Source organism: Podarcis vaucheri (assembly GCF_965113315.1).
Source record: "Podarcis vaucheri genome assembly, chromosome: 3".
Classification (NCBI taxonomy): domain Eukaryota; kingdom Metazoa; phylum Chordata; class Lepidosauria; order Squamata; family Lacertidae; genus Podarcis; species Podarcis vaucheri.
The window spans coordinates 35,708,554-35,730,367 of NC_138761.1; the positions used below are offsets into that span (position 1 = coordinate 35,708,554).

The following is a 21,814-nucleotide window of genomic DNA, read 5'->3' on the forward strand; positions in this document are numbered from 1 at the left end:
AGTTTGGATTTGATATCCCGCCTTTCACTCCCTTTAAGAAGTCTCAAAGCGGCTAACATTCTCCTTTCCCTTCCTCCCCCACAACAAACACTCTGTGAGGTGAGTGGGGCTGAGAGACTTCAGAGAAGTGTGACTGGCCCAAGGTCACCCAGCAGCTGCATGTGGAGGAGCAGAGACGCGAACCCGGTTCCCCAGATTACGATACTACTGCTCTTAACCACTACACCACACTGGCTGATTTGGGGTGTCACAAAATGGCAGCTACAGTGGTGCCTCACAAGACGAAATTAATCCGTTCCGCGAGTCTCTTCGTCTTGCGGTTTTTTCGTCTTGTGAAGCACGGCTATTAGCGGCTTAGCGGCTATTAACGGCTTAGCGGCTTTAAGAAAAAGGAAACAAACTCGCAAGAACTCACAAGACGTATCGTCTTGCGAAGCAAGCCCATAGGGAAATTTGTCTTGCAGAACGACTCAAAAAACGGAAAACTCTTTCGTCTAGCGAGTTTTTTGTCTTGCGAGGCATTCGTCTTGCGGGGCACCACTGTAATTGTTATTTAATTATTATTAGATACTTACTGCCTGCAAGTAGGAGAGGTGCTTTGGGGAGTTTCTTCCTCAGGTGCCAATATACCTTACCTGCCCTTGTGCTTAATGTGTATGAGGTGGGAATACTAGTGCTACTCTGCCTCAGGCAGCAACATCTCTTGGACCTGCCTTGGGCAAGATTGTATTCTTGCCCCCTTGGTGTTTATTTTGTATCTAAATGAACTTGACAATGCCCTTAACGCCACTCTCCAAAACTTGACAGCAGAGGCAATTGAGTCTTACTTTATTGGCTAATGATGTGGTCTTATTATCGTATTCCAGACTCAAGTCTTAAAAGGCTTTTTGGTCATGTTTTCTAAGTCCTGTACTCTAAATTGTACTGTACAGATAAATCAGGGGAAATTACAGTTAGCTGTCTCTGAAAAAGGTTTATTCAGTGGAAGTGGCTGCTTGGCAGCCAAATTCTAATCAAGAGCTAAACGCTGGCATTGCTCTTGTCTCACACATAGATTTCATGCTGTCGAGAAAGCCACTCAAAGCAGGACAACTCCACAGGGGTGTCAGCTATAAGAAGCTCGTGGGACAGTATTTGACTGAACAGTTCCACAACTGCAAGGACTTTCAGCTGCCCAATGGGATTTCCCTGCCCTCTCCTCTCCCCATATGTCCCCTGCGAGACCCGTAGATCAGCTCCCAAGGATTGGGGAAGACCTTGGAACAGGGTTAGGGGCAGCACAAGGAGGACAGAGAAGTTCCAGCTACACCATGTTTCCCTAGCAGAACTTTTTAGCTGGACACCGTCCATGGAGTTGAATTCAGGGTGTGGGGCTTAATGGGGCTGGGTGAAAAAACAGGAGGGGAGGCCCAAGTTGGGCTGCCTTGACATTGCCCACAACCTTTTGAAACAATCTCACCGTTTTCCCAAACTGGGCTTGTGAAAGTCCACCATCAATTTGGTATCCTCCGTGGGTTTGTGGGAGGGAAGGAATGAGACAAAAACAGATGGAGTATGTGCTGTCTGGAAACCAGAGGAAGTGAATTTGAATCTCTTTTTATACTGTAGCCTTCATGCAGCCACAAGGCCACTCGCCTAACTTTATGGCATGAGGCACAGGGGGAAGGTACAGTTTTCTCTTTCCTTACCAATCGTTGCTATTGAGCCACTTCAGAGCATCGACCAGCCCCTGCTCTGGGTAAGACAAGGGTCTTATTTCTAAGGCATCTCTATTTACGAGGTCCTCTTCCCATTCCGGAGAACCCTGGAGGTTTGCTGGCAGGGAGTTAGCTGTAAGTATGAAGCAACAACAGCCAGGCATATAAATGCAATTAACACTGGCAGTCAGGAAATTACAATTAACGCTACAAATAAGTTGTTGTTATAAGGAGTCATATTTCATTTTACTGTTCCCATGGAGTTGTAGATGCATATCTGAATTGCATTCCATTGAAAGGACTGCAGTGAGAACAGACCATTTTCACCGAAGTGTGTATTGGGCTGAACATCCCATTTACTCCGAGTCCCATGAGTGGCTTCTCTGGTGGGGGCAGAGGTGCACCAGGCAGTGGAAGCCCACTCTGCACCATCCCACCTTTGCACTATGTCCTATTGGTGACATCTGGCTGATCTGCAACACTGAAGAGGCATCTCACATTTGGGCTTGTTGTTCGCCTAACAATTATACCACACAATACCATATCTGTTTTTAGAGAGGTATAACTTTCCAGGAGGACCCACTGAAGTGCCGACATAGCATTAATATCAAATCATCCTGGCAGCCTGCTTTGACTGCAAAATCTAAACCATTCCACGAGACAAGGTGATACAGCAGCAGGCCGAAGCAAAACAATAATAATCACTATAAAGCTTTCTATGGACAGAGGAGAATGCTGAGTCATATGCTATTTGCACAGGGACCTTGAAAGGGCAGGAGAAGCAGGGAGAACTCCAGAGATAAATAAATAGAGGGTACGGTAGTTATTTCTTTAGTACCAGATGACTCAGTAGAAGATGGTCCACTGTACAAAGCAGTCCACTGTACAAAGGCAAATTTTGCATTCACTTTGGCCCTGCCAAAGACTCTCTTGTGGCCCTTGGAAGGTAGCCCAGAAGCAAATGTGGCCCTCGTGCTGAAAGAATTTCTCCAGCCATGCCTTACACACTCCCAAAAGGAAATGGCCACAAACAATGAGGGGGTGCAAATAGAAAAGTGGCTGCAATCAAGCTGTTGGCTTTTTGTAGTAGTGTAATAGATAGGGAGTTCCTAAGGCAACCTGTCGGTTTTCCATATTTGCAACACGAACCAATGCATGTTGGTTCAGCAACACGGATTGTTTTATAATTTTGCACCTCATTTTATCGTCCACGGTTGGAATCTTACACACCAAGTTCTTCTGAGCTACCCAAGAAGTTTCAAGGCATGATCCTCCACAAGCGGGCCAGTCCTGTATTTGTTGCTTGTGATTTATTTATTCTGTTTTATGTAATATTGGAAAAAAACTCAATACAACATTCATTTTTTAAAAAAATGTTTCAAGAAAAGATGATCTGAAAAAAGCCAGTGAAAGGAAAAAGTGATATTGCCAGCTTGGCTGAGATTATAATACTTGAAGCAAGAAGTTTCTTTTCCCATTTATTTTTCCAGTACGCATTGTGGTTATGGGAGAGTCCTTGCTTGTGCCTCATACTTCTATCCAGTGCTGTTGACAACCATAAAAGCTGCCTCACCTGAAGCATGCCTGAGGAAGCTGCTGTCGTGGTTGATGACGGGGATGCTGGGCAGAGAGGGCCTGTTCACCCGTTTCTTCAGGGACGTCCCAACAGGAGCTCTGCAGGGATTGCTCAGACTGAGGCCAACAGGGGTGGTTCCATTGCTTTTAAGTGGCCCGGAACCTGCAGAAAGTAATTCAGGAAAGTCAGCAGAGAGTGAAGGGAACTAGCAGCTGAAAGAACATAGGGCCAGTTCCAGGTATGAGAAGCGCCTAGGCAAAATGTGTACTCAGGTGGGTCCCGTTCTCTGGTGGTGGGCCTCTGGTGGGCTTACTTGGTAGCAGTATGAACAGCAGCATGACTCCAAGCAAATCCTGAGAGGCTGAAGCCCACTGTTTAAACTTCATTCCCCTGAAAGCCTGGACAGGGAAGGCTACAATTGGTTTCTACAAGCAAGTAAGTACTTTTTTAGTCTTATGGGCTTTTGGAGTTAACTATCATAATCTGAGGCCCTTCTTTGTGTGCCTCCCCAACAAGAGTTTGCATGGCCTCCTGCTGTTGCTCTGTTTTTTGTTAACTGGGTGTTTTTAACATTTGTATATATTATTTGCTCATAGTATTTTTATGTATTTCTGTAAACCACAACACACCACTTGATGGGGATTATGTTTCTTCTAAGAAGGAGGGCACTCCACAAATAATAATTTCAATGCATTGCTTGAAACCGCCTTGGAATCATATTGACATGGTGAAGTGTGCTCTGCAAATTTGGAGAAATAATAATAGTAATAGTAATTGCATTTATGACCCACCTTTTTCTCCAAGGAGCTCAAGTACTAATAGAAGTAGTAGCAGTAATAGTACAAGGACCCCTGGACTGTTAAGTTCAGTCAAAGGTGACTATGGGGTTGGGACACTCATCTCACTTTCAGGCCGAGGAAGACTGTGTTTGTCCACAGACAGCTTCCCAGGTCATGTGGCCAGCAGGACTAAACTACTTCTGGCTCAATGGAACACCAGGACAGAAGCCAGAGTGCACGGAAATGCCGTTTACCTTTCCGCCACAGTAGCACCTATTTATCAACTTGCACAGGCGTGCTTTCAAACTGCTAGGTTGGCAGGAGCTGGGACAGAGTGATGGGAGCTCACCCTGTCGCGGGGATTCGAACCACCAACCTTCCGATCGGCAAGCCCAAGAGGCTCAGTGGTTTAGACCACAGCACCACCCGTGTCCTTACAGCTGTAATAGTAGGCACTATGGGACTTTGAACGATATGCAAGAAAATCCCCACCACGTACACCCAGCTCTCTGGGGCTGACATTCCTCCATCCCCCACCCACAGCGAAGAGCAAGAGCAAGTGACCTTGCACCAGAGCCTTGTTCCGGCAGAGTGCTGACTCTGCCACTTTCTCTGCTGCTGCTGCTGCAGACCTTTGTGGAGTTTATACTGCAGCACAATCACTGCATGTCAGTTGCAATCAGATCACTTAGGGAGCTCTGCCATAAACCTTCCTCCTCCCCCATCTTAAATATGCACTCCTATTGTAACAGCTTGGATATTTCATCTGAAAAGCATCACATCTCAAGGGTGTGGAGGGTGTTTAAATCAGGGAGATTCTTACTGTATGGCTAAGTGCTTCCTGCGCATGAAAATTTCCTCCTGGCTATAGTTTATTTAATAAAATTATAAATTTTGGCGAAGAGCATCTGCGTTGCTTGACTGTAATTGCTGCAGGTATACTGAAATATGGGTGTGTTTCATAGTGATGAAAATAGATCTCCATTCAACATGGTCCGGGATTATGAAGAAGTGTGCATGCACACGAAAGCTCATACCAATAACAAACTTAGTTGGTCTCTAAGGTGCTACTGAAAGGAATTTTTTAATAATATTATTACAGTCTGCATTCTTAGACAGTCTCTCCGTTGCTAGGATAGCTTCCTTTTTAAGTGTACCTTTTGTGAAGTGCAGTGAAATCGTTGATGAAATACACTGTATAAGTGTCAAAGTCACAGATTGTTCAGCATTATAAGTGCATTATTCCAATATTGTTCATGTCTACCAAAGTACACAAGGACACATCTCACCTTTTTTCTAAGAAAAGGGTCATGTGAAGACAACGGGGTTGTGGGAGTATTTCAGAGTTCACCCAGTGCTGCAGCATTGGCCCAGTTCACACATAGGAGGTGAGGAGGCAAGTCTGTATGTAGACTATATCACTGCAGGCTGCAGTGGAGGACAGAGGAGGCTCACATGACTGCCACTCTATACACCAGGGATGGAGAACATAGACACTCCAGAGGTTCTTAGAGTCAAACGCCCATCAACCCCGGCCATCCCAGTCAGGGGTTCTGGGAGATGTCTTCCAACAACATCTAAACAGCCACACTTCCCTGGGAATAAGCCCCACTGAACTCAGTGGGACTTACTCCTGAGCAGACATGTGAATGCTCCTCCATAACCTCCACTCACACAGGGGGCCTCTGGGATGTTAGCTTTTCAGGCAGCTGTCATAGACAGGGGAAGGTAGCAACCCTGTAGGTCACCTTTTTCTTCTTCTCCTGACTTACACAGTGTGCATCTGATCTCTGCAAGGCGTGTTAAATGAAGGCAAATGAAATTCAGGGTGATGCAAAATGCATATGAAATCTGCATAACGAGCTCCTTTTATTTCTCAAGTTGCCACATACCTTCACGAGCAGTTTTCTGTAGATGCTCTTCGAACTTTGTCAGCCTTTCCTTCTCTCTCTCTCTTTCCTTTTCTCTTTCTTTGCGCAAAATCTCTATCTCCTTTAACTGCTTCTGGCGCAGTTTCTCCTGAGCTGACTTTGATATGGTCACGTGGATCTGGACACAACGAAAGCAAAACGCAGTGCATTAAAAGTAAGGGATACGTGTGTTGTTCTACATTAGGGATGGAAGAGGACTCTATTTTAAACATATCTATACATGGAATTTGGTGCTTCCAACCTGATCAAGCTTTGACCACAAAGGACCACCTCTTACACTGAGCATTTGCTTATGTCTGAGCTGCTTGCACATTATCTTTTTCTCTTCTTTTTTCTAAAAAGCCTGCGTATTTATACACAAAATTATATTTAAATTTATAAACAAAAATATGTATATATTGTATATATAACATTTATAAAAAAGTCAAGCCTCATGTAGTACTGGATTTTTGCTGTATTATGGTATAAGTATTCTTACTTGTTTCTCGATACGAAATATCAGTAGTTGAATTTATCTGTTATTGTGTTGGTTCCCTTAGGAAACCTGGACTGTATACACATTACATTACACATTACATTCATGTAATATTATATTTATAATAATTTATAATAATGTGTATAATATGTGAGCGTTGTTTGTATTATTTAGTGGGGCTAGTAAAAAAATCCTCACTTCTGATCAAGATCAAGGAGAAGACAGGAGTCAGGAAAAAATATTGCACAGATAAGCTCAACACCAAGAATTTCATAAAATTCCATCCCTACTCCTACTCTACACACATGAGGAATCGCTTGGCGTAATGTGATTCCACAAAACCAAACAGAACTTCTCCATTTTCTTGAAACCTTATTTATTAGAAAGTAAGATAAATATTTCATCAAAATGGAGGATGTGCTAATTTTCTTGTTTTTTCTTCAGTGTAGCTACTTAAATTGAGTACATAGGAATGCTGTGGGTTTCACCTGGAAACATAGTCAAAATAAAAGCATGTCTGATGTGTTCAGTAGATGTCTTTGCTTGACAAGCTGTGTAGCCAATAAAAAGATAATGCCCTCCTTATGAGCTCCTGGCTAGTCCACAGAAGATCACAGATCACAGAATCATAAAGTTGGAAGGGACCCTGAGGATCATCTAGATTAGATCTCACATTGTTTTCTTTCTTTAAAAGTGGCCGCCCCTGCAGTGGCCAGGAGATTGAATCAGAAATGCAATGTTGGAGATGGGGCATTTAACTCCATTCCCCCAAATACTTCCACCCCCAACTTAAAGCTCCTTCCTGAAGCTGGTTTTAGCCACAGAGAGCTACATGGGGTACCTGTTAGGAGATAAAGACCCATATGAAGGGAGAGAAGCAGGGGTCTTGAAGTTGACCATCAACTGTGAGCATCTGAGCAGCAGGCATTGCAGGCACACAGGTCACCTGGGGCATTTAAAGCACATGACTTCATAGAATCATAGAATTGGAAGGGACCGCAAGGGTCATCTAGTCCAACCCCCTGCAATGAAGGCATCTTAGCTAAAGCATCCATGATAGATGGCCATCCAACCTCTGCTTAAAAGCCTCCAAGGAAGGAGAGTCCACAACCTCCCAAGGGAGACCATTCCACTGTCAAACAGCTCTTACTGCCAGAAAGTTTTTCCTGGTGTTTAGTTGGAATCTCCTTTCTTGTTATTTGAATCCATTGGTACAGGTCCTACCCTCCAGAGCTGGAGAAAACAAGTTTGCTCCATCTTCCATGTGACATCCCTTCAGATATTTGAAGGTGGCTATCATAGTTCCTCTCAGTCTCCTCTTATCCAGGCTAAACATACCCAACACTCTCAACCATTCTTTATAAGGCTAAAATGGAACCCCTGCACAAAACAAGGATTGCTTGTAATTTGTTGGATGCAGCTGAAAGAGAAAGTACAAGTGTAGGCAGATATTAGGCAGAAGACTTGGGGTGGGGTTGGAGACTATTCTATAAGATGAGAAGCATGAAATTTTCAGAAAAAGTAGGGCATGCGGCCTTATATTATTTATATAATTGATTTCACATATAGTTTCAGGCTGATATTTTTAAAAATGCTGAACCAATGCTTTTTCAGTCCAAGAAAGAGAAAAGTTTTAGCAAGCACTATTCTGAACAGATGATAAAAGAATCTGGCTTGAGCTATGTAAAAAAAGGCAAGCAATTTATATTAGCAGGAATGTAGAAGGGCAGCATTACTTGAGACCAGATCCTCAAAATCGTTAATTAATTCCTTTATCCCTAAACTTCACTTTGAATGCCCCTTCTGTGGTTTATGTATCATTTTGTCACTGCAAGAAAACATGCAAGAAATTAAAGAAATGTCCGAGGCTCTTTCTGCAAAATCAACTTAATGCAATAAAAACACACTTGATTTCTTCTAGCTGCATACAATTTGTACATCTTCCTTCAGCGTATTCTTTTGGTTTACTACATTTGTTTCCCACCCTTCCTCCAAAGAACTCAGGGCAATGTGCACAGGGTTCTCACTTTCAATCCTATGAGGAATCCCATGAGATAATTTAGATGGAGTTTAGCGCTTCCAGGCAGGTGCTTAATATTGCAAATGGGTCATGGAGATATCACACATGGGTCACTGGCAATAGGAGTTTTAATTTATCAGGCTTGCGGAGCTCTGTTGCATGAGTCTGTGCGGCCCTAAAGGTGATTACAGATGAGGGATTCTCACTGGAAAACATCCCCAGGTACCTGACAATTCAAGTCATTGAAGGATGGGTCTGAGCCCTACAATTCCAAACCAGCATGCTTAACTGCAGTGGCATCGTTTAAAAAGCAATGACCAAATGTCACTCACAGTCACCCTCGCTACTGCTTGCTAACTTACCATACCTTTCCCTTGGCTTGGTTAAATACACATCGCGCACCAACGTGCCCTCATTAGAACTAGAAAGGGGATAGAAGGCGCATACCCTTCCATTGCTCTCCTTCCACTCGTCATCTTTCAAAAGGTAAGGACTTGAGAGCTGGCCCCCTTCCTTAGCCAGACCGGGAGAGGAGGCGGTTAATGGCAGTACGGATTCTAGTGGACACCCAGTAACCTTCAAGGATGCAGACAGGCCATTTCTGAAAGCGGGTTCCGGTGCACTGGTTTCTGATGAGCCAATAAAGCATAAGAAACACGTTAGCACGGGCAGCGAGCATGTATGAAATAACAAGTGTTACTGTGGAGAGCGTGAGCCAAGAAATTACACAATGTATTAATGTAAATTGAGAGGCTGTGCCAAGGAGATACTCCACTAGATTGAATCACTCCCTGTGTAGATGGACTCAGAGAGGGGTGTGTGTTGTGTGTTGTGTGTGTGTGTGTGTGTGTGAGAGAGAGAGAGAGAGAGAGAGAGAGAGAGAGAGAGAGAGAGGGGCCAAATGAAAGAGCTGTCCTCCTTGTTCCCATTTCCTGTCAGCTGTGGGTTATGCTATTACAGTGGTACCTCTGGTTACGTACTTAATTCGTTCCGGAGGTCCATTCTTAACCTGAAACTGTTCTTAACCTGAAGCACCACTTTAGCTAATGGGGCCTCCTGCTGCCGCCGTGCTGCCAGAGCACGACTTCTGTTCTCATCCTGAAGCAAAGTTCTTAACCCGAGGTACTATTTCTGGGTTAGCGGAGTCTGTAACCTGAAGCGTATGTAACCTGAAGCGTATGTAACCCGATGTACCACTGTATTACCTTTGTAAATAAATTGTAGTAGTCAAGTGGGACCTGTAACAAAATATGTTGCAGTATATCCTCACCTCTGGAAAAGCCTGTTCCTTTTTCGGGGCTCCAGCCAATCAACCAGCCATGCCCTCCTACAGCAAGCCATTAGGAACATAGAGAACATAGGAAGCTGCTTTACACTAAGTCAGAACATTCATCGATCGAGCTCAGTGTTGTCTGTTCTGACTGGCAGCAGGTCCCCAGGATTTCACAGTCAGGGGTCTCTCCTAGTCCTTGCTGGAGATGTCAGATATTGAACCTGGGAACCTTCTACCACTGAGCTACGGCACTTCCCCTACCTTGGTTTTCCTGGTTTTCTTTTCCAACTAACCCTCTGCATTCTGTGGCCACTGAGCAACCACCATCCCCTTTAGTTTGCAAGGGCTTACTATAAAACCTCAGGAGTCCCCAAGCAGGCCCATAGCAACCTGCTGTTTCTCAATGGCCCTGATTTGACTCCATTTCTACCAGCACTCACCACGTGAGTTTGCTACCAGAGGGATGGTGTTGTGCACAGAGTTTCGCTCACCCCATCTTAAAAAAGACATGATGTTTATCTGGCAATCCAAACAAGAGGATGAAGCAGCTTCCCTGCGCGAAAAGACTAAAGTTTTTGTGGGTGCATGAGTCACCTTGCAGGGGGCGGGAGAGAAGGATGTGGGCACATGATAGAGGTTTATAAAATTATTAATGGTGTGGAGAGCGAGCAACAAGATGTGAGGAGCAGGTGTCACTCGCTCACTAGTATGCACTCACTCATAACATTAGTGAATAAAACTGACTGTCAGTATAAAAGATAGCACTTTGTGTAGCATAAATGTTAGGTCACCATGCAATCCCCCCCCCCCAAGTAATCATGGGAAATGTGGTTTGTTAAGGGTGCTGGGAATTATAGCTCAGGGAGGTGTCTTGTAACACCTTTTAGCACCCTTAACAAACCAGGAATCCTTGGGGCAGAGGAGCCGTGGCTGCTAAAATGGCATAAAAGCACTTTAAATACGTGGTGTGAATCAATCTCTACTACTGGTGATTGAGGACAGGGCTTTCCATGGCTATTGTAAACTCCATGTTCAGAAGCTGTTTACTTTGAACAACAGACACTGGGTACAGGCTGTTGCCTTCACACATTAATCATGAGCTCCCTGAGGCTGGCTGCTGTGAGAAGAAGGATGCCAGGGTAGAAGGACCCTTGAACTTATCCATCAGGCTTTTTCTTTCACTCTTTCTCTGATTTTGTGATTGAACTTGGTTCCATATGAGCTACTTCTGATTCCATCAACTGGAGTTAAAATGAGCCTTCATTTAGGAATAGTGACTCATCAGCTTAGGTAAATTGGTTATTTTCCTTTTTGAGGCAGAGAGCTCAAGCTCACACCTTTCAGCTGTTTGTTCCTGGGGATAATTATTTCTTTCAGCTATCTCTCTCTCTCTCCTGAGATAATCCCTTTGAGGAGACAGTACCTTGAATATATCAGTCATACTCCTACTTACATTTCCTCAAGTATTTGCTCTTTCTTGATGCCCATCTCCACAGACTAACTACTGCAAGTAGCCTCTTCCTTTGTCCTGTCAAGAACACTTCAATTGTATTGTATACAGAAGCCTTCACCAACCTGGTGCCTTCTAGATATTTTGGACTACAAATCCAATCAGCCTTGGCCAGTGCTGGCTGCAGCTGATGGGAGCTGTAGTCCAAAACATCTGGAGGGCAAAAGCTGTCAAAATTTGATACCAGACTAGTCCTTGCCTGGGCCAGCTGTATTGAGTTATGGTGATTGCCCATGATATGTCTTGCATTAATACGTGCAGTCTTCCTTAACTTCCCTACGACTCCATACTCACTTAAACTATTTTCAGAGGCAGGGCTGGCCCAAGGCATTTTGACACCTGAGGCAAACCACAAAATGGTGTCCCCTCAACCAGGCAAGGAGGGATGATTGAAGGTCCACATCAAGAACAAGGGAAGGGGATAAAGATCTACATCAGGAACAAAGATGGGAGGAGACCATTGCACCTTTAGATGCAGTGGGCAGGGGGCTGCTGAGGAGACAGAAGATCCAGCCTCCAGGGAGTATGCCATAGCTGTCACTGCTACCAGGGAACAACAGGTGATGCACTTCTTGGAGGTTGGATCTGCTGCCCCTGTAGACACTGCCATCTGTGGTGGTTGCCTCATCTTGACTCATGGGTGGGTTGGCCCTGTTCAGAGAGGTGGTCATGTTAGCTTTTTATTTAACATAGACACCGTGGCAGGTGCTGTGTACAATTTACAATTGATATGGATATTTAGTGCTTAGGTCAGATGGAGAAAGCTCTAATGGCCACACTGCCAAAATGAATAGCTTTTTCTCTCATCCATGCAGCCCTTTCAAGTGTCTCTGTTTTCCAGGGAGTGTCCTGGATTTACAGAAGTTGTCCCAGTTTCTGATTTAATCCCACTTTTCCTTAGGACATCCCTATTTTCATTGGAGAAATGTTGGAGGGTATGTCCATATAGATTATGCTTCTCACATATATACGGATAGGCACATGCGCGCACGCGCACACACACACACACACACACACACACCCCTTAATAATTAATAAACCAGATCCCATTTCTCCCACCCAGCCAAGATATTCCCTCTCTCCCAACCCAACCGCATAATAGACATGAACAAGGATGGACAAATTAGAGTAGGCCATGGGAAAGGAAGTGAATCTCCTATACAGGAACATCTTTGGTTTAATGTGTTAAATGAACCTCTGCCTGTTTATGAAGATACACTCCACAGGAATCTCATTTGAACCCAGCACTGCTTACATATCTAGGAGTCCATGGGCACCTGGCTGTGTGAGATTGCTGAGCAGAGTGTGCATTCAAAAAGTCTGATTTGGAGGAGTCAGTGGAAGTGGGAAAACGAACAAGGACCACAAGGAAAACACAAAGGCCCAGATGAAAAATAAAGAGAGTAGGGTGGCTCCTGTAGCCTGAAGCATCCCACTTCCGACCTTATTTAATATATTATTTCATCTCCTACTTTTTCAGGTTTGTATTACATACATAACAATATGCATTGGAGAGCGTCAGGATTTTGTTCATGAAATGATGTTTTCTCTTGTGCTGTGAGAAGATCCAGGGATAATGCCCCTTTCTCTTGGATAGGGAATTAAGAGGTATTTTAACAGAATTCAGCTCTTTGAAGCGGTTGCCTCAATAAATCCCTTCCTGACACATCCCCTGAAGTGGGATAATTACCAAAGCTAGCAGCTCAGCCACCTTGATATTAGCACCTTTGACTAGGCAATCACCCCAGAGAGCAGAATGTGAAAGCCTCCATCTTAGCACACAACCCAGGACTTGCTCTCCAGATGAGCTTCTTGTGGCACAGGGAACTAAGAGAGGCCATGCTTTAAAAAGCAATGAAGTCACTCCAGAAACTAATCGGAATTTACACAACAATGCTGCTTAAAAATCAATAGCGTTTTCTCTTATTCTGTTCTTACCAGCCTACTGAGTGCTTTTACTACTAAAGCTGCCACACAAAAGCAATCACCTTCCTTGCTCAGCAGATCAACAATACATCTTCACATGGCTGCTTTCTCCAACGCCACAAAGCCCAGCAGGGTGGCAACAGAAAGAGGTTCTTTCTATTTTATTATTTATTTTATGCTTTTATCACGTTTACATCCTGCCGTGCCCCCCAGGAGCTTAAGGCAGCACATGTGGCTATATTATAGCCTCACAAAATCCCTTTGAGGTAGATTAGGCACAGAGAGAGGGGTGGGGGAGAGCAATTCATATCTGAGCAGAGATTTGAACCCAAGTCTGCACTTTGACTGCAAGCTACACCATGCATGCTCTCAAGGCTGCCTCTTGCTCCCAAAAGCTAGACAGACTGAGGATTTTTGGGTGTGGGGAGAAGTTGCATTAGTAAAACTTTTCTCCAGTGTTTTTTATTTTGCAGCTGACATAGGAATGTGGCATTGACATGTACATCACAGTGACTGCCCCCTGTGCCCTCCCATGCCTCTTGTCTGCTTCTTACCATGACTCTGACTGAAATATATCTGCAAGGAAGACTGTCCGGTGCTTTCATTCCAACAAGTACTCTTTATTTCCCCATTTTCTAATCCTGACCCCTCTGGTTCAAGATCTCTGCTCCACTCACAGCCTGGCCTAGAAGCTTCTGTTTGCTTCCTGGTTCTGCCCTCCCTTCTGCTGCCACATTGCAGCTTTCCTTCGTGATTGATCATCCAGTTTTATTTGCTACCCCGACATTGGCCTGCCCCCAAATTCTGTCTCAGAGAAATTACTTTCTTCCCACACTGGGTAAACATCTGCCAGGGTTGGTTAAGTCTAGCAACTCCTGTGTCAACACGCCAAGATCAGGTTTGATGAACATGAACAGTCCCTGCCAGCCCTTGCGATCCTTTTTAATCATGAGGAGCTGCTGAGGTCCCGTCAATGAACTTTTCAATTCCATTTTTTCTCTGTGGGCACATGAATTCATATGCCTTACCTGCTGACAAGCGGCAAGACCACATCGCTCCTTCAGACTTCTGAATGCATTTGCTTTGCTTGAGCACCTTCTTGTCCAAAGGCTGCTCCAAGCTACTATGTATGTAAATGTCACATTGAGAGGGTAAGAGGACCCTGTCTGCTTCTCTGCCAAGATGTGTGCTCTCCAGACTGGTTTGCAGTTTTGTGCTGGGAAGCACAGGCATTTGCAAGCCTTCTTATATGCATCTTGAAACATGGATGCACAAACCTTTCTCTAATAAAAGTAGCATCATGAGCATCTCTAACACCACCACCTAGTGGATTGTTGTTGTTTTTTAGGAAGATGCTTTCAGCATTAATGTCTCCCAAATGTCACACCCACATTTTCTGATAGAACATATATGTGACCTGTACCTACCCAGAGTGTTGAGGGTGCTGTCCTCAGCATTGAATGGCCCTGTCCCCGACCTTAAAACAATTGGGAGAAAAAGGAAAATATGAAAATAACAAAGTGGGAGGAGGGAACCCAGGTTTCTGCCAGAGAGATAATATTACAGCACTTATATGGTGCTTTAAATTATTCAACATGCATACAAACACACTACCTTCAACAATCTGAAAAAGTAGGTCAGTATCACCCCCATATTGGAAATTAATGGGGAGGAGGGAAGAGATGCAGCTAGAAGACAGTGGCCATGCTCATATGTAAAATTGACCACAAACCATGCTTAGTCAGCTTGGCCTGTGACCAAAGCTGCATGGATCTCAGGCGCTCTCCTGCTTTGTCTCTCCCCTTTTTAACATGACACACAAGCCAGGACTCCTGGTTCTTTTCCCCAAATCAAGCATAGCAAGCATAGTCAAGAAGAAACCTTGGCTTCCGCTCCCTGTTTGTTTGGAATGGAGGCTCACGCCTAATGCTATGCCAGATGGTCCATGGCTCATTTCCCTGATTTAGGAAGGAAGGAGCAAAGTGGGAAGAGCTCAAGCTGTATGCACCAGCACAAAGCTCATGCACAGGCTAATTTCACTACTGTAGCTATGGCTTGTGGCCAGCATTCTGTGTAAATGAGGCCAGTGATGGGCTTAAGACCACCTAACAAATCCAGGGCAGAGTTGAGGTTTGAACCAGGTACTTCCTGACGCGTAGCTCAGCCACTATGCTACACCAGAGGCACTATGGCTTTGAGTAGCTGCTGAGAGCTAGAGCAAGGGGTGGCTATTGCCTTCAGTCTGCTTAGGGGCTTCCCAGACACATCTGATTGGCCATTATGGGAAACAGGATGCTGGGAGAGCTGTACCAGTGATCTGACCCAACAGGGGTCTTTTATGTTCAGAGCTGCCTCAGAAAGCCACAGTCATGCAATGGAGAGCTGGAGCTCACATAAAAGGGGAAAGTTGTATCCTCTGAGCTTCGGGGAAGCTGGATACTGCAGGCGAGGCTTTGAAAGAGAGAGGAAACAAAGGCAGTGCAAGAGGTCTGATAAACAAAGGAAATGAAAGCAGGAGCCATCTACCTTGTTTCAGAGGAATCTTCTGTAACAAGAGGAGCAGATTCCAGCAGGAACTGTGATGAGCCTGGAAGGAGTTCTTGAAAATTCTGAGAATTTTCTTCTTCAAGTGCCTTTGCTGATTTGGGGATAGGTGGGATCAAAGCAGTACCTAAAGACATCCTCAGATTCTCACCATGGCTATGTAAGATCTGCAGGAAAGCATGGTTTAAAAGACACGGGACAATGACATTATCACTCAGTATTTGCAGGTAGCCAAAAGACACCTCTGTGTTGAGGCTCATGGAGTGCAAGAGTCAGCAACTGGTTTGACCCCTTTATATATATAAAATCACTTAAAATTTGCTCCTACCTCCTGAGCAGGACTTCCAAGTAATCTACTTTGACCTGCTGGTAACAATGTGTCCTCAGACATGGCTGTTACTGCCTGAACAATGTCACTTTAATGCATGAACTTAGATGTGACACGGAAAGTCACTTCACTAAGGGTTGGTCAAAACAATCAGAAAAAAACACGCGAGGCAGTAGCACTTCTAGGTGAATTCTGCTGTTCTACAAAAAGCCTCCATGCCCTTGGAAACCTGAAGTCCCCTAAGCAAAAAATAAAGTGGGACTAGGATTAGTCCTGGGAAGTGGTAAAGAATAATGTGGCACAGTGGAGACAAGGTGGTACAGGGGAAACTAAGGGCTCATCAACACTTTGGCTGGTCCCTTGCTTAGAAAGCACTTGCCTGAGAGGCTTTCCCCTTGCCCCACTCCTTTCCCAGGGAAAACCCACTCTTTAGCTCTAAATCTGAGAAAACGTCAATCTGGAGAAAACCCAAATTGCCATTTGCTCCGACTGAGCACTAAAGAGTAGTTTTCCCCGGGGGTAAGCAGTGGAAGTGTGGATAAGCCCTGAGACTAACCTCATTTTCCTTCACATATTTTTATAAACAACAGTTGCTGCATCAATCTCTAAGAATAAGAGAGGGACAGATCAGCCCTTTTTTTAAAAAAGAAGACTCTCTAAACCAAATTCTACTGATGCAGAAAAATAAGCACTTGAGCTGCACAGAACTTTTCAAGGGGCAAAAATGTGGGAAGTTCTGTGTGGATGAAAGATAGACTATTTCAGCTGAAGTACAGCATTTTCCACATCTCGGTGCTCTCTGCATCACCTGCAGTATGATAGCGCCCTCTGCTTGTCCTCCTCCTGTCTTTGGCAGGAGAATTTCAACACTCTATTCCCTTTTTCTGTTCTTATATATTTTACTGGAATAAATTTCGATCACACTCTCCAGGATGTATCTATTATTCCTGCCAGACAGCCTTGAGCTCCGGCCAATTTTGCAACTCCTTCGACCTTCCATCAAAATCTGCTTCTCAGAAGTCTATTAATTTTTTACATTAGTGCTCCTCCTGCCGGCCCTCATCAGCTTCTCAGCTCCTGGATGATAAGGTGTGATCACCAGATCCTTGGTCCTCTGCAAATGCCACTTAACAATTTGTCATATCTAACTGCAAGTTATTAACTCCAGAGGCGCTTCATATCTCATGGACTGTGCAGTATAACACAGAGGATCTTCCCATATCAGGAAGAGATTTCTAATGCCAGGTATCTTGCCGAACTGATGTTTCCTTAATGTCACTGTGGAACTACTGAGGGCTTGTTGGCCTCGACTCCCAACAGATAGGCCTCTTGATCCCTTTGCCCAGCTGAGTAGGCAGGATCACTGATTTGATTCAGTATAAGGTAGCTTCATAGGTTCAGTTTCTTTCCTAGTACACATTTTATTCCTTTGCATGTAATTTTCTGCCCCTCTTCAAAGCAATACAATTTGAACAACAGACAGCGCATTCATACCAATTTGATTATGCTTGTGCAACAGACTCTGCAATTCAGCTGCAGACTAAATCAAATGTGATTTGGTGCAATTGACCCAACGTCATAACCTCGCCATGCCGGCAAACATTAGCTCCTCAGTTTTTAATAACAGAAACAATAAAGCAAACCCAAATGCTTCTAGAAGCATAAATCTTCTCAGGCACAAATACCACCGCATTTCAGCATCTTCATTTGACAGTACCTCTTGAGTGTCTGCTATTGACTCCCGGTTGTCCGCTCTAACTTCCAAGCAGTTTCCCAACACTTTCTGCTGTCTTTCACGAGCTCCGTCAGCCTCTGGGGTAGTGGGGATGCTCTGAATAGGAGGCATGGGCTTGGAAGTGACCAGCAGTCTTTGAGAGGCAGATCTGGAAATGGTTGGTTTCAGGGCAAGTCCCTGAGGACCCACAGAGTTCAATAAGCCTGGAAATGCAAAACACAATGGATGTGACACTTTCCCCCTGAACGTATGCGCATACACTCAGTACATCACATAAAGGACAATGAGCTCCTCGTACAGCAGCTTGGTGTTGTTGGGAACAGCCTGAAAAACTTGAAAATGTCATTAGAAAAGCCAGGTACCTTTTCCCTCTCTAGAAAATTGTATACCACCACATTCTCACCCTGCAATGATGTCCAGCAGCTATGCAATTGGACAAGATACCAGGTCAAATGCTGCTGTGATTGTAGGCTGCTGGAACCATGGCTCAAGTATATTCAGTCTCTGGAATACGTGCCAAGTGGGCATTATCTCTTGTTGGATAGAGAGAGGAAAGACACCAATAGGGGCAAACAAGAATCTGTTGTCATATCATTGAACAGCAGTACCAAGAGTGGGGCTTGGAAATGGTTGCTGTTGGGTGATGTTGGGTGGAACAGTGGAAATGGCTCAAAGGCAATAGTTGTCCTCCATGTTACAGAGGCCTAACTGGCCTTCCCTAGAAGTCAGGCATTTAGTGTCACTGGTCCCATGCTATGGGACACTCTTCCAGAATACATTTTGCTACCCTGTGATTTTCAGGCTTCTCTTGAAGACCTTTGCAACTCTTTATGGGTTTTTCCCCCATCAGCCAGTCACTTTAATTATCATCCTATATTGTTCTTATAATGCTGTATATTTTATTGTACATCTTTCTGTATACAGTGGTACCTCGGGTTACATACGCTTCAGGTTACATAGGCTTCAGGTTACAGACTCTGCTAACCCAGAAACAGTACCTCGGGTTAAGAACTTTGCTTCAGGATGAGAACAGAAATCGTGCTCCGGTGGTGCAGCGGCAGCAGGAGGCCCCATTAACTAAAGTGGTGCTTCAGCTTAAGAACAGTTTCAGGTTAAGAACAGACCTCTGGAACGAATTAAGTACTTAACCCGAGGTACCACTGTACCACCTTGTAATATTGTATAATATTGTATAAATACTTCTATCAATAAATTAAAAAGTTGTTATTTATTCAATTTCTATCTTGCCCTTCCTCCCAAAGGAGCCCATGTTTATCCACAACAATTTCATTAAGAACAGGTTTTATTTTATTTTTTTACTTTAACTATTCTATTTTAAACAAACATACTGCAGTTTTCAGTGCTAACACTTTGCAGACATGCGTTGCCAGGTTGGTTCCTAGTTTTTGTGTGTGTGTGTCAATGGCAGATTTTGCCCTCCCTTCATTTGTTCAGCTTTCAACACTGTGGTTTAACGGAGTGTTGAGCTTTAGAACTAGGAATGGAACAGAACCCATAAGTCTCACTGGGCTATTTACTATGGCTCAGTCTCCATTCTCCATCTGTAAAATGAGAACAATGGCAAATCTGTCTCAAGAGATTGTTGCAAGGCTGAAAGCTGTAAGGACTTGAAACGCTTCGCACAAAGAGCTGTTATACATCACTGCAAATAAGACCAATGCTTCTTATCGGAATCAGTAGGCAAGCATCCATCATACCTTTGCTTGATGCATGGATCCCCTCAGACATTCGCCTCTTCTTGAGCTTGTCCTTGATTTGTGCAGTTTCCACTGCTGCACTGCTCACCTCCAGTTCACTGGGATCTTGCCTTGGCAGAGTGCTAGAAAGGTCAGCCATGGCTGCTCTGTCTGTATTCTTCTTCAGAAGGCCATTCCTAATATCCAGAGGTTCTCCTTTGCCTCCCCACAAACATGCCTGCTTCTTTAGAACTGAATGAAGAGAAGCTGCAAGGGAATTTAATGAGAGGCATTCAGTTACTCAACCAGGCCCCCATATTGGGGAATCAGGTTTAGCCCTCCTGCTTATTTCTGCAGAGAACAAGAAGGTCACAGTGGCCAGCTGGTTTGGCTAGAACTTCCCTCACCAGCTAGTTGCCAAATGGAAGGCTAAACAGGACCACAGCCAATGGCTGGGCTTTTGTATACTATACATCCTTCACCTTAGGCAGCAAATGTCTCTGACCAGCTCTGCTTGAAGTAATGGGCAGAGTTTCACTAGGGGTTTATTTGAAAGCCATGAATGTGAAGCAGAGTAGCCCTGTCTCTCTTACCACATTTGCAGCACGTTGGCCAAATATAACCTTCCTCTACTATAAAAGTCAAACGGTCCCCAAGCTTGAAGATCCTCAAAAATTGTCACTCTTGCTAAAGTGACCAAAGGCAGTGTGCCTATCCCTTGGACACTTACACAAGCATAAAAGCCAGTGAGCTCTATGGGACTTACTCCTATATTTATTTTATTATATTTGTTCATTTCGTAACAGCTACATACCACTTGTAAGACGAATAAAAATCTTGGCTAGATATTAGGCAATTTCAGCCTGCATCTTGTTTTCCCACTTGCAAACTGGGCTTTACTTTTACAGGAACAGGACCCATCCAGACTGGTGTAGGTCTGTGTTTGTATTCTGCAACACCCTACTGATGCAATAATGGTGCATCAGTAGTGGACAGGACAGTCCATACATTGTTCTGCTTTATTAGTTGTTCCCCAATGCTCCCCCAAGGTTACCAAGTTACTGCACACTTCTGCAACCAAAACAAAACGAACACCCACACAACCCTGAAAAAACTTTTGTGGTGTCAAAAGTTACGGGGTTTTAGCAAGACATTATGGGACATGCACCAATTGGAAATTAGTGTACAGTTAAAGGGACCCCTGACCATTAGGTCCAGTCGTGACCGACTCTGGGGTTGCGCACATATCTCACTTTATTGGCCAAGGGAGCCGGCGTACAGCTTCTGGGTCATGTGGCCAGCATGCTTCTGGCAAACCAGAGCAGCATACGGAAACGCCGTTTATCTTCCCGTCGGAGCGGTACCTATTTATCTACTTGTACTTTGACGTGCTTTCGAACTGCTAGGTTGGCAGGAGCAGGGACCAAGCAATGGGAGCTCACCCCGTCGCGGGGATTCGAACCGCCAACCTTCTGATCGGCAAGTCCTAGGCTCTGTGGTTTAACCCACAGCACCACCCGCGTGTCCACCCTGAAACTCTTACAGGCGCAAACAGTGCTGAAAGAAATGTTGCATGTAGCTGCCTCAATCCCATCCTGAACACAAACTATCATGAATGCACACTGTTGAGGATGTCTGGAATGGCCCCCAAGTCACAAATCCCACCTAGTCTTCCCCATCCTAACCATCATCTGCCGTCATCCATCCGTTCCCACAGAGCTGCAAATTGGAATCGATGCTCCCGCCTCTCAGCGACCTGCATCCAGGCTTCGCTTTGGGAATGCTCCCGCAATATATCGCAACAGGAGCTCGGTGTTTGGCTTTAAAAACAAGAACAACACGAATGAAATGAAAGAGGAGGGCCAGAGCAATCATTTGCTAATCTTCCATGTCTAAAGGCCTATTCAAAGGATTAGTAAGTCTATGAAGCAGCAAATGCGTGGCTGTTTCCTAAGTTGCTTGCACAGACACTCTTCCCTCTTGGAAGTGCTCCTGCTTTAAGAAGACTGTGTTTCACTCAAGTTCAGACTGCAGTGGAGAGGTCACCAACCTTTTTGGCCTCAAGACCCATTTGCAAAATGGAGAAACTGTCGTTTGCACAGGGCACCACACAAGCACAGAGACATCAACCTATTAAATTAGCTGCAACAGAATGCTTATTTCAAGCCTAATTTCAGCAGAGGTACAGAAGGGGACACAATGCAAGAAGGGGACACAATGTCTCATGACCAGCAGGAATGGAGCATTTGTAGCCCACTGAAAAAGCAGAATATATCCATAAGGTCCCACCTTCATGCAGTACTATGCCAACATTTTGCAATAT

General features: G+C 44.5%; 1 protein-coding gene across 1 annotated transcript in view; it reads right to left on the reverse strand.

Annotated features, from left to right (window-relative positions):
• The window catches only part of TOGARAM2 (TOG array regulator of axonemal microtubules 2), an 81,372-nt gene that overhangs the window by 36,499 nt on the left and 23,059 nt on the right, over positions 1-21,814 (reverse strand). The window contains exons 3-11 of the mRNA XM_082214810.1: positions 21,177-21,311; positions 19,513-19,758; positions 17,777-17,997; positions 15,714-15,898; positions 14,615-14,664; positions 8,926-9,107; positions 5,945-6,101; positions 3,271-3,435; positions 1,689-1,830 (exon numbers count right to left, since the gene is read on the reverse strand). Of these exons, the coding sequence (XP_082070936.1) occupies positions 1,689-1,830; positions 3,271-3,435; positions 5,945-6,101; positions 8,926-9,107; positions 14,615-14,664; positions 15,714-15,898; positions 17,777-17,997; positions 19,513-19,758; positions 21,177-21,311 (1,483 nt within the window). The remainder of the gene's footprint in view (positions 1-1,688; positions 1,831-3,270; positions 3,436-5,944; positions 6,102-8,925; positions 9,108-14,614; positions 14,665-15,713; positions 15,899-17,776; positions 17,998-19,512; positions 19,759-21,176; positions 21,312-21,814) is intronic.